At 34.5% G+C, this 12,980-nt stretch overlaps 1 protein-coding gene across 7 annotated transcripts in view; it reads right to left on the reverse strand.

The window, feature by feature from the left end:
• The window catches only part of WDPCP (WD repeat containing planar cell polarity effector), a 173,010-nt gene that overhangs the window by 107,296 nt on the left and 52,734 nt on the right, over positions 1-12,980 (reverse strand). For all 7 annotated transcript variants that reach the window (XR_015794843.1, XM_088134019.1, XM_088134016.1 and 4 more), the window contains one exon: positions 5,979-6,112. Coding sequence is in view for 6 of the 7 variants with exons in the window: in XM_088134019.1 (XP_087990145.1) it covers positions 5,979-6,112 (134 nt within the window). In the remaining variant the exon portion in view is untranslated. The remainder of the gene's footprint in view (positions 1-5,978; positions 6,113-12,980) is intronic.

Raw genomic sequence — 12,980 nt, forward strand, 5'->3', positions numbered from 1 at the left:
GAAGAGTTGGGTTTATCTGAGAAGAGGCAACCCAGTGCAGAAGTGAGAGGTGTGTTTCAAAAAAACCCCACCTTAATTAACTCACACTAACTGACACTATGAATTTACTCTTACAGTTATCCAGATTCTGGTTTTAGCCCAGACCAGCATTAAAAAAACCTTCCCAAAATCTTGCTACCTTGGTTATGCCAGCTATCTGGGGCTTTATAGCAAGCAACATGCTCTGCCCACATGTAGTAAATTACCGATGGCTTGCTTATGAAACATTCAGCATTAAGAAAAATACCAGTTTTTTCAACCCTTCACTATTTAAGCTGATAAACCTTCAAATACAGAGAAGGAGTGACTATCATTCAATTTTTAGAGAACTCCTTAATCTGTGTTAATGGGATATTTAGAATGTTAGTTAAAATATATTCCTTTTACTATCAATAATCACGACAGATAAGAAAATAAAGATAAAATCTACATCTCTAGCCAATCTAAAATACATCAGAACTAACCAAGCTATTCTTAATCCATAGTACAGCAGGTATAAAATGTGAGAAAACTGTTGTATTCAGAATTTCAGTAGAATGTATGTCTGAGAATAGAGTCTGCCAATGTAACTATAGTGTTTTATTAAAAACAGCTTATCTACAACATCACTCATCTGGCTTTGATGCCAAAAATCAGAAGTCTTATACCACCTTTTCTGACTAACACATTTTATTAAAAAGCATAAGCTTTCATTAGCTGTAGCTCACTTCATCAGATGCATGGAGATCCTACATTAGTTCAACCATTCCATGGTGGCCACCATAGACTGACATGGCTCTCCTTCTACAATTGCTTTGACAATAGATTAATTGCAATAGTTTGCAATAGTTACCCTGCAGATCCCAGAATATTTTATACTTCCAGGGACATAAAAGAAGTGGACCATTTTTCATCCAATATACTGTAACAGACTGGATTGTGTTAGCAGAAGCTTGTTGCATGTGCAAGAGTGAGGCTGATAATTTTGCTGTCAAGCTAAGTTAGCTAAAGAATAAGGGAGGCTTTGATTTAGCTCATGATTTATAGTTACTGAGTATATTATCTATTTTTCTTACTTGAATTGGATAATAATTAAAAGCACAGAAAGGAATATATTAATTATGGAAAAGCAGTAAATCATAGATGCATGATTAAAATTATTTGTTTAATTTTAAATCATCCCACATTCCAAGAGGAGTTCTTTAAGGGCTACAGCTGATGTCATAAAGCACCTCACCAACCATAGCTGCCTGCGTTTCCTAATTCCAATCATTAAGGTATACATCAGCAAAATAGTTCCAATAATTACATACAGTGCAGAACTATGGGGATATATAAATGCTCCCTTACTGGAACAGATACAGTCCACTTTTCTGAAATGTCTTCTTGGGGTGGACAAATCCGTGCCAACTCCAGCAGTAAGGGCAGAGTTGAGTATATCCCCTATATAAAGTCACCTAGCTGTTAAAGTATTCAACGGCTGAAAATCTTACTTACGGATCCAGATACATTACCCAAGCTGTGTTTCAAAGAGCAGATACTTAAATATGCCTCCTTGCACTTGGGCTGCCCACCTCACAATATGGATTCTCTGTCCAATTCCCAGTTCAATCACATCTGAAGGCCAAGAAAAGTTTCAGACAAAGAATCTTGGCTATTGCTGCCCAAGATGATATCACATTCCTTAAACATGCTAATTCCTTCAAGTGGCTGGCTCAACACAAATCAGCCTTCCAGATAGAAAAATATTTAACAATTTATATAGCCCAACATCTTAGAACAGCTTTCTCTACAGCATGTTTTGAACAACTAGATTCCTTGATAAGATATGGGAGGTTCCATGGAATTCCATCCAAAAAAAGACTGTATATGTGGTGCACCAGCTCTTGAAAACATATCCTGTTTGATTGCAAACTATATTCTGTGGAAAGGATCGTATATTTAGATGCTTACTTAAAAACTAAAATCTATTTGGACACCCACGAGAAACTTGTCTCACTTCTTGCAGGGAATGAACCTACATATCACTAGCAAGACTGCAATTTATATATCAAAAGTCATTTTGAAGAGGACAGACTACCTAGAATAGATTGGGGTTGACTGCAAGGATGATAATTTATTATGAATACGTCCTACTGTTTTCTCTGTATTGGTTTTATAGCTTTTTGGTCAGGCAACTAATCAATAAAATTTATTGTTGTTGTTGTACCACAATAACGATGGACAACGTTGCCCAAAGACAGTTGCCTGTTGTGATTACCATCTTCTGTTCCTAATAGGTTGTTTTAATCTTTAAAAATTAAAAATAAACTGATTAGAACTGGAAATTCTACTTCCACCCATAGCTGCAGCACACTTTGAGTTTAAGGAATTGCAGACAGGTACAATATTTGAGTCCCTGCACACTATGAAGCACGTTTTTCCTCAGAATTGAAATGCTGCACCAGCCCTACTATAGCTCTTACTGAATTATAACTGTTGGCTAATTCCCAGGTAAGTGAGTATAGGATTACTGCTTTAACTGCACAACTCACATCATAGCAAGCACATCAGTTTGAATCTGTTTGTTGACACCAGGGGTGGGTGGGGGTGTATTATTATTATTATTATTTTGTATTCAGGTTTTATTCTGTAAGCCACCCAGAGTCACTGTGTGTGAGTTGGGTGGCCATATAAATTTGTTTAATAAATAAATAAAAATTAATAAATAGTGTTTGTTATTTTGATAAAACATCTTTGTCCATATTACTAAATTTTAAAATGAATAGAGATGAACAATCCATTCTTCCTGTTTAGAGGAAATTTAAGATGACAAATAAGATGTAATAAATAAATACATGATAAATCTAGATCTTCCTGATTACAATCTAACACACTTCACTGAATCATTACAACACCTAGATTTTATACTGAATGAAAAGTAAATAATGTCTGATACTATTTGAGTTCATTTTTCAGCTATTAAGTAGTTCAGATATCTATTGTAGGAGGAAATATTTCCTTTTTTCTTTCCTAAATCTCCCATCACTCATTTACTGGGTGCTATCTTATAATATTATTTGAAAGAAGAAAATCTCTGTATACAATCTCTCCATACCAAGTATACCTCTATACACCTCTACCATAAACCTTCTTACTATCACTTTTCTAACTTCCAAGAAGAGATGCTGTGTCCCTTTTATCATTTTTGTCCTATTTTGCACTTTTTCAGCTCTACATTATTTTCTTTAGCTGTAGTGGCTAGGAATACACACTTCTTTACAAATATAGTTGCACCATACATTTGTATAAAGTCGTTATAGTTCTTGCAATTTAATTTTCAATTCCTTTCATGATGATAATCAGCACAGAATGTGCCACTGTGATGAAACCACAAACTTAGAGGCAGTATCTAATACTGGATAATGTTCTTCATGATTCAGATAGACTCCTTCCTTTTATATCAGAAATAAAGGGACATAAATAGTCTGCAAGTGAACTATTTTTGAAGGATGGGGGTGCTAATATTGCTGGGTCCCTTGTTCATGTTAGACTAGAATCAAGTTGATTATCTGGCTAGAGCTTAGGATGCTGAATTGACTGGGAGTTAGGCTGACAAGTTATGCTTTCTTGCAAGATGAAAACAAGAGTTCTGCAAAGATGCAAAATGGGGAGACATTACAAAAACTCAGCATGCAAGCTGGTTTCTGAATAGTTCCTATGCCAACATTATTGCATACAGCATACACACTGAGTACCAGTTGGAGGGAGGGGGCTTCATATGTATGTCTGTTCACAAGAACACCACCATGTGACTAATAATCTAGCATTACACCCATATCATATGCATTCTCTCAGTGAGAGGTATGAAAGGTCTGAGCCCAAATTCCTTTACTTTTCCAATGTTGTCAAGTCTTTCTTTTTGAAAAAAGCCTACAACTTGGTGATTTCCTTCTTGCTGTTTGTGTTTTGGGGGTTTATTTTATTGCTGATTTAATTGGTGCTGGTTGCCTAGGGTAGTGTTATTGTATAATTTTTTGTTATGCACAACTTCGTTAAATAAATGGTATCTAAATGCTTGAAAATTAATTTTTATATTTCAGAATTCTCATCACAGAGGGTGATTACACCTGTGATTTTAGTTATTATTTAAAAATAACGTCTTAATGTGCTACACTTACGATTTGCTTTCCAATATAGATTTTTTCAGAGAGACAAAAAGTACGTAAAACTATATACACATATACACAATCATTACAATCAACAATTAAAGACACATCATTGTACTCTTGTGGTTAATACAATCCAACAGACAACAGCAATTGTATAGAGCTAGAACACTAATATAAACACAAATTGTTTTTCAATTATAAGTATTAGACTGATTAAAGTATTAGAAATATTATTATAATTAAACCTGAAATACTTTAAATTGTGGTAGTGATTCTGATTTTACCTTTTTCTCAAAAGTTAATATAAACCATGTTTTGGTCCAAAAGAGAAAATAATTAAGTTAATTAATTAACCACATGCAAGACAGATTTGGAAAATGAATCATCACAGCGTCCTATGCCAAAGCTGCTTTGCAATGATGCTAAATATATATAGGTTTTGATGATGGTTACCAAAAGCCCAAACTTAACAAATACATAGAAGTGTGCATCATTCTGAAGTAAACAACATATCAGCTCAGTTCCTTGTGAACAGTGAACTGTCTCAAATCCATGTTATAGAGGTTGGATCAATCTTGCAAACACAACTCAGTATTGAAAAGAGGCCTTGAACTGAAGCAGCCTGGAAAATATATTAGATGTCCATCCTAGCAGAGAGTATTCCCAACAAATGCTATAATATAATCTGGCAAGAAGTTTAGTGTAATTCATGGAAACTAGCCTTGTAGATACAAAATCCATTAAACAGAGAAATAATCAAAAAGCAACAGGACAAACAGTACTTGTTAACAAAACATTTTCTTGTGTTTGTTATTTAATAGCTTTCTGGGGGTGGCAGTGGCAGGGGATGAAAGGTGACATATCTTCATACTTACTATGCAGTGGAGACCAGTCTTTTTCCTAATCTCCATTTTTTCATTTTGAAAAGAAATAATATGAAAAACGTTCTTATTGCATTTGAAAAACCTCTTCTATCTTACATATATTCAGATTTTTCAGAATATATCAGGATGGGACAAATTAATTCTAAAGCCTCTGTCTCAAATCTCAATATTATAAATTAAATTCAGGTCCCCATACCATAAACCAGTATTACCAAGGACTGTGAGAGCTGTAGTCTAAGACAAACCCTGTCTGATACCTAAGGGTACAGGGTACCTATACCTTATACCTAAATACCTAAGACAAACTCTATGCTTTTCCATCTTGTATCTTGCACTCCTTTACAAGTGTGATAGTGCATCAGGACCTGCCTGGGCTGGTGTTGCAACTGAATTTGGCTTTTAACATTTCTTTAGATCCTTCTATGCAAAGTTTGTAATAATTCCGTTTTATGCTTTTTGTTGCACAATATTATCATTCTAAGCTCCTACAACTGTTGCAGACCGGTTAATAATTGCTCCATGATTTTCTTCCTCTGTCAGGAACTGGATACAGAATCCGAATACAAGAGGAGATACTTTGTCACAGAGCAGTGGCCTCTGAGTTGGTTCAGATCAAGTGTTTTTGAGGTTTAGCATAATTTAGCCCAAGTCTGCCCAAAGTTTACCTTTGGCAACCATTTCTAAACCTTTATAGTATAAGTAGACTGAAATCTCTCTCTCTCTCCCTCTTCCTTTCTCTCTCTCATCTATCTACCTATCCACCTACTGTATCTTTTTTGACAGTTATACCAGTTCATATGAAATTCAATTTAAACGTACTGAAAAGATTTGTTTACACTTTATACTAAGTCCCTATCTTTCGTCAACATCCATTTGCCCAATTATGACACAATTATGACACATGCAAAATCTGTAATGGTTGTACCTTAAAATCGAAGTTTGAGAGTTTTTCAAGTCTTTTGTTTACATCCGGAGAATTTGCTTTTTTTGTGAATTGAATGAAACAGAGTTTGCTTTGTTCCCAAAATGAAAATATCATGAAACTGTCAGTAAGCACAGCTGGAAGAAAAAACAACATTGTTATACCTATCACTGACAACAAAATAAATTACTGAATTCTCCACTGGGATACTGGAAGATAAAAAAAACATTTTCATTTGTGTCTTGTTGAAAATGGTAAGTAAAGCTTAGGAAGCACTCAGATGTAATAAAACCAAACAAATTTTATGATAGAAATATTTTACAGATACAGTATTTTACAATATGTCCTCTGTTGTTTCTTTTCTTTTAAAGTTCTTTTAGAGAATAATCCCTTCTATAGTGGTTGTCACTGGGTGAGTGAAATATGCTGGAATGAAGCATAAATGTTAAAAAAAAACCCAGTATCAAATGAGAGTGTAGCTACTACTATAGCTTAACTGATTTCTTAGAGCTGTTGAGCCATAAGAAAGACAAATGGGTGGTAGGTGTTTGCTTGGTGCAAGCAATTTTCTCTTCATTCTTAAATTAAAGCATAGATGAAAATGAATTATACCAATTGGTCTGCAGGCACCTGAAGTTTAGAAAACTATCAATACACTCTTTTTGGCTGGGGGATGGGATGGCAATCACACTGTAATGAGCATCAGCTACCCCTGCTTTATGGCTTACAAAAGAATACAATAAAGACATCCACTGTAAGAAAAAAAAAACTATGATAAAAGAAGTGAAAATAATTAAAAATTTACTTCACAGACCTCATAAAACCAGAGCCCAAAATAACAACCCCTCCCCGAAACAACAGGAACATTTAAAAATAAAGGCTCTTTGTGTTAGTCTTTTAGTAACTTTTAGCTATCTTTTCACACAATTAGCTAGCAGCGCTCTTTTGTACTATGCTAAACTGCCTGAAGGAGAAGGAGTAAAGACTAATAACAGATTCCAGACAGATAAGCTTTTGAAATGCCTCAAAACAAGTGAAAAGTGAATATCTTCTTCTGACTGCATCCCAGTAAGTGTAGAATAAAGCAGTAAATGTGAGCAACTCATCCCAAAAGAAACTCAAGTGTGGAATAATCACAGTAAGAACTCTTTGTCTGTCCAAAATAAATGGCTTAATAGTTTAGGAAGAGATGATTCCCTTAAAAGTCTAGCATCTGAACATGCTCAGACTGAAGTGGCAAACTAATGCTTTCTTACTGCAGAGACAATGTCCTTGATCTTTCAAAACTTATCAGCCCTACAAGGTAGACCAGATCAAGAAATAGATTCCACAGGACTATAACTATAGTAAGAGAGGCTACAGTAACAGAATCTTGCAGGGGTGCTTGTGTTTTACCTTCCTCTCTCTTATACCTCACTGAGTCAGGGAGAAGCCAGCTTGAGCCTCTTCCTAACACGATCTCCTTTCCCAGGACTTAAGGAATGCTTCTGCCCCTGTTGTTTCTGAAACCATTCCTGAAGGGAACTTCAAGGCCATCCCCATGGCTCTGTACACCAATTCAACATGTTTATCAGCTCTTACACTGCTCCTTTGGCTGTCAGATTGCTGAGGGGGCTTAACCATTAGTTGGGGAGAGCTCTAATCTGCTGACTTTCAAAAAGTCATCACTCAACTTACAATTAATCTTGAAGTCCTTTACAATGTATCATTCATTTGACGCTCCTTTGTGTTCTTCAAGCATTTTAAATACTCTCTATCATGGTCTCGTGGTCAAGGTAGTCTCATACAGCAACTATTTTTTTTCCCTTGAGCCAGCTGCTTTGTATGCAGATATTAGTGACTGATACAGAAGTGATAGAAAATGGCTCCTCAGATTTTTTTGATGGCTGCAGAATTCTAATTAAATTCCAAACTCCAGGTATCCCACTAATGTTACTTCCACATCTAACCAAGTTGTGTGTGTGAGAGACTTACCTCTCAAACCCCTGTTGCCTATAGAAAGCACAAGGGTAATGCCATCCTAATTAACCAAGAAGTAAAATTATGTCTAATTTCAAGCTGTTAGATAAGACAGCCTTGAGAAGAGATAGCAAACTAACTCTGTCATCCCTAGACACTCTTTTCAGAGGAAATTTTAGTTATCAACTCTCACCTACCGGCTAAAAGACCAAACTGTTACTGGCCAGAAGTTAATTGATTTAAAACAAGCCTTGTCACTATGTATACTATGTGTATTATTGTACACTATGATGTAGTCTCAATTCTGTTTCAATGTCCATTTCCCGAGCTTGTAACCCTGAGAAAGCAATCCAACAATCCTATCTTGCAAACATCAGAACATCTGTAGTTCACTGAAGATCATTTCATCTTGATTCCTCTCTCTTTAGCCCCACACTCCAACTACTATCAAAGTAGTTGACATCAGAGTGAGATGAAACGTGAGGATCCCACTTTAAAGCAGTCCCTAAAGGAGTGCAAAAGCAATGAAAGCACTACAGATGTTTACAGTGTTGATCCTCCAGCAAACTGAGTTATACACCAGCCCTCTAAGGATATGTTCACTCATTAGGGAGCCTGCTCTAAAGCCCTAATCTGAGCTTTAGGATCCATGAGGTGAATCCAATCCCAAGAGATTTAGCTTCATCTGCTTCTATCACAATGATGCATTTTGAGACAATCTTGAAGGTAACTCCTACTGAATGACTTTTAGGTACTCTAGAAGATTTGTGGTTCAGTTCATGGAATATAACAGGCTGATCTTCCAAGAAGACCTCTCCTTTTATTGCTTGTTAGGGAATTTTGACATTTTTTTGCTAATTGTTTCTAACTGTTCCCTTGACTGGCCTTCTGTCATTACATCACAGATACTCATTGTTCAATTGGAAAATGGTAACTTTGCTGGGCTGGAGGGCAGACTCTTGTGGAATTCCTGACTGGTGGTCTCTAGTGCTGGCCTGCCTGTTTGTTCCTATTGATAATTCTTTACACATACCTCAAGAGTGGGATTAATCATAACAACTTTACTTTAAAAAAAAAAAAAAGTAAGTCCAGCAGAGCTAACTTTGACCAGTCAGCTTATTAAGCATTATAAATGAATTATATGAGCTTAATGAGAAACTTTTTTAAAAAATTATTTTTATTGCTTTTAAAATAACAGGAAAAGAAACAAAGCACAAAAATAATTATAATGCAAATACATAAATTTTCAGAGAAAAAACCCTATGCATAAAAAGTGCTTTAAAAAGTGAAAAAAATACAACAGAAAAAAGAAAAAAAGTATAATATATCCTTATAACAATTAACAGTTCTATATATACTTATCTAATGTAAATAATATTCAAGTACATATATATTAATTTCTAAAACGTTTATATAACCCTATCATTCTTTTTTAAACCTGCAGTATTTTGTATAAATGAGTTCCATATTTCATTATACTTGTCCATTCAAAGTCTACGCCTATAGGTAATCCGCTCATAGGTGGCAAGTGTAATCAGGTCTTCAATCCATTGAGTGAATGGGGCCATATATTTATCTTTCTAATGTTGCAAAGTCTTTTAGCTATAATAAGGCCACGGAGAATCCATTTACGTTGTCCAGTTGTCAAATTCCATGTATTAGGTATGTAGTTCAAGAGAATATTATCCTCTAAAAATTTTAGCTTTTGTTGCACAGTCATATTTATATAGTCTACTACTTTCTCTCCAAACTTAGTAAATTGTAAAAATATGTGTTTTAAAGAAGCATTATCCTTATTACATCTCCAACAAAATGCTGTTTTTGACAATCCTTTTCTATACAAACGTAATGGAGTCCAATAAATTCTAAATACTATTTTTTGTTGTATAAGTCGTAATTTGAGGTCCATTAAAAAGTTGGATTTCCCCATAAAGTGAATTTAGCATGGGAAACAGAGTTGAATCTATTTTTATTAGACAGTACATTCCATAACTTTCTAACTGATGCAATTGTTTACAGGGATGCTAGAGTTTTATTGTATTTAGATCCTAATGCTGTCCATCCAACCAAAGGCACCATATATGTATATGCCAAAGCTGCCCAAATTGGAAAATCAATACCGCTTGTGGCTTCCAGTATTTAATACTTGACAATAGGTAAGCAGGATAATATAGCTCCAGATTCAGAAAACCGAATCCACCCTCATTAATTGGTAATTGTATTTTCTGTAAAGATATTCTCGGAATCGAAGAACCCCATAGCAACATATTGCCATGATGAAAAAGTAGAAATTATTTAAAAAACAAAAAATGGTTTTCTATAATAAGTGGCATGCTGACTGCTACCATAACCAAGAAATCAATGGCATTCAAACCGAGATTCATATTTTAAATATGTAGGAAATTTATATATCTAATATTGTTTGGAAGCAACAAAACCTGTGAAAGTATATCTTGTGCCCAAAAGTTTTCCAGTACAATAATTAATTTCCTAGTTTTTATGCTAATGATTTCATTTCTGTAGCAGTCAAATTATAAGATGCTGAGTTTCCTGCTATATGAAGCCCAACTTTGCACAACTTGGAGAAGGCTGCCAACATTTAATATTTGTCACTAACTTCTGATTCTCTAATATGCTAATTCCTCATTTCAGTTTATTATTGTATTATTTTATTTTCCATTTAGCTAAGTAAATCTCAGTACACTGGAAGCTTTACAACTAATGTTTTTGTTTTAAACATGAAATCTTTTTAACAGCTAAGGATTGACATCTTAGTTGAAGCCTATGTGGTAGTGGTTTGGAGTTTACTGTATATTGATTTTTATCACAGCTTCCTTTATAGGTTTCTTACCCTATTTTGATGTAGCTTTGGACTGTGTTTTTATATGTTGTATCTGCCTAGAGTTGCATACAAATTAAAACAATAAATCAGTCTTCACTAGCAATTTTTTAAAGAATTAAATTGAATTACTATTCAAACTGAAGGCTTCAGACCTCCAGTAATAATTAAAATTATTCACTTAAATGCAGACCTTTGTTATCAAAAGATTTTAAGAATAATGTGAAGTGTAATTAGACAACTATCAGTTAAGAACAGCCTTTTAAAAGTATCATTTTTGTGAATCCTACTAAATTTATAAGATTATTGTGCTTTCTCATTTTTATTTCAATTCTAAATAAAATCACTACAGCAGTATTCTGACCCAGTTTTTTTTTTTTTTTTTTACAATCTCCATTCACTCTGTATAGGGTTTGTGATACGTAATTTCCATTAACTATAAAAATAGAAAGACTGTCTCAGGCTCAGCTCTGGTTACAACACTGCCTATCCATATCAGCTTTTTTACAGCATAAAGCAGTGGATTGCCATTGCCTTTTTTGGGGATTTTTTCAACTTTCCAATCTATCTTATGACATTGGCATTTTCTGGTGGCGTCCCATAAAAATAGTAACCCGGACCAACTCTGCTTCAATTTGGGGGGATTGGCCAATGTCAGCTAAGTGCTGCCACTTGCTGAATAAATATATTTAAATCCTTTCAGCTCTGTGGAACTGAAATAAGTTTTCTTCTGACTTAATAGGACCTGTAAGGCTATCCTTTCTTTAACTAAGGGGAAATTTTTCATTTTATGTAATTATACGAATTCTCCCTCTCCTCAGTTTCCTTTTTTCACATACAAAAACTGCAAGTGGCTTCAGGTGGAATAGAGGATATCTGGTAGGATAGAAAAGATGTTTATGGAATCCTTTTCTTTCCAGCTATTTGTCTCTTCAAAATCTCCTCCACACCTGCATTTCTCTCACAAACAAAAGATATGGTGACCTTTCTTTTAGCTGCCATGGGAAAAAAAGAGCATTGCGGGGGGGGGGGGACCGAGTCCTTAATCTGAAGCCACCTGTTATGTGATTAAAAGCACTTACAGCAGAGGGAGAAGGCATACAGAGCTATCTGTAATGTGTAGTTTTGCCTTTGATGTGATTGTGGAAAATGGTGAATGGATTTAAAAATTAGTTTGAACAGAGATCTCACATGTAAATTAATAGTGTCTGAGTCTGAGAGCTAACAGCTTTTAAAAAGAGCTATTTTGTTTCTCATATACCTGAAATATAAGCAAATGACTAACAAAATATTATATCATTTTCTTCTATCTATGAGTAATAACTTGCTTATTCAATCATTAGTTGTTTCTCATTTTTATTAGTTTCTCCAGTATCTGCCATAATAATATATGGTAAAGTCTAAAAAAAGTAGAAATTGTAAATTAAGAAGAACAGTTAAAAGTAAACGATAATTGATATTTCTATTATACAATTGATTTCAAGACATGAATTGTTGCTTATTCCAGAAACAATGAAAAAGAGGCTTCCATCTATCAAATTGAATTTATCTGAATCAATTCAGTTCAACCCTTTATCACTTACTTTCATTGGAATGTAACAGTAACATATTTGCCTCAATAAACAGAGAATACAGACTACCTTTTTCTCTGGAAAACATCTACAGAGCTACATTGGAGAGAAAGCTCCTGTCAGAATAGACATTAAATACTTGGAACAAATTAATCTAAGATTTCTGTTAATTTTAGGGAATAAAATTAATATTTTTAGTATATATTCCTGTGCCTGCAATTTGAAACTCCCAAGCCATTTAGGCTGTGCAAGTGTACATTTTTCCTCATGTAGCACACAAGACCACCTTGGAATCCTCTGAAAATTACATCACAACAGAAAAGCTCTTTGACTTTTAGTCAAGATGGCACTGTTGTCAGACAGACATCAACATTCTCTGACATCCCATGCAGTATTTATATAGTGATATCCTTTTAATTGTTACTTTAATTGCAATTGGGGGAATTAGAAACAAGTTGATTATTTTCTGTTCTAATTATCTGAGAAAAATCATTTATTGTTTGCTTGGATGGTGCCCAAGTAAGTTCCACCACCATCTTCTGCTATTATGGCAATAGTTTTACCACCTATTGAGAAAGTTGCCATAACTATTATTTGGAAGATGGATATTAAAGCCATTAAAGATTAAGGCTTTAA

The sequence above is a fragment of the Python bivittatus genome, unplaced genomic scaffold (genome assembly GCF_059951505.1).
Source record: "Python bivittatus isolate LINGU-HERP-01145 unplaced genomic scaffold, Pbiv_v1 ctg000020_np1212, whole genome shotgun sequence".
Lineage (NCBI taxonomy): Eukaryota > Metazoa > Chordata > Lepidosauria > Squamata > Pythonidae > Python > Python bivittatus.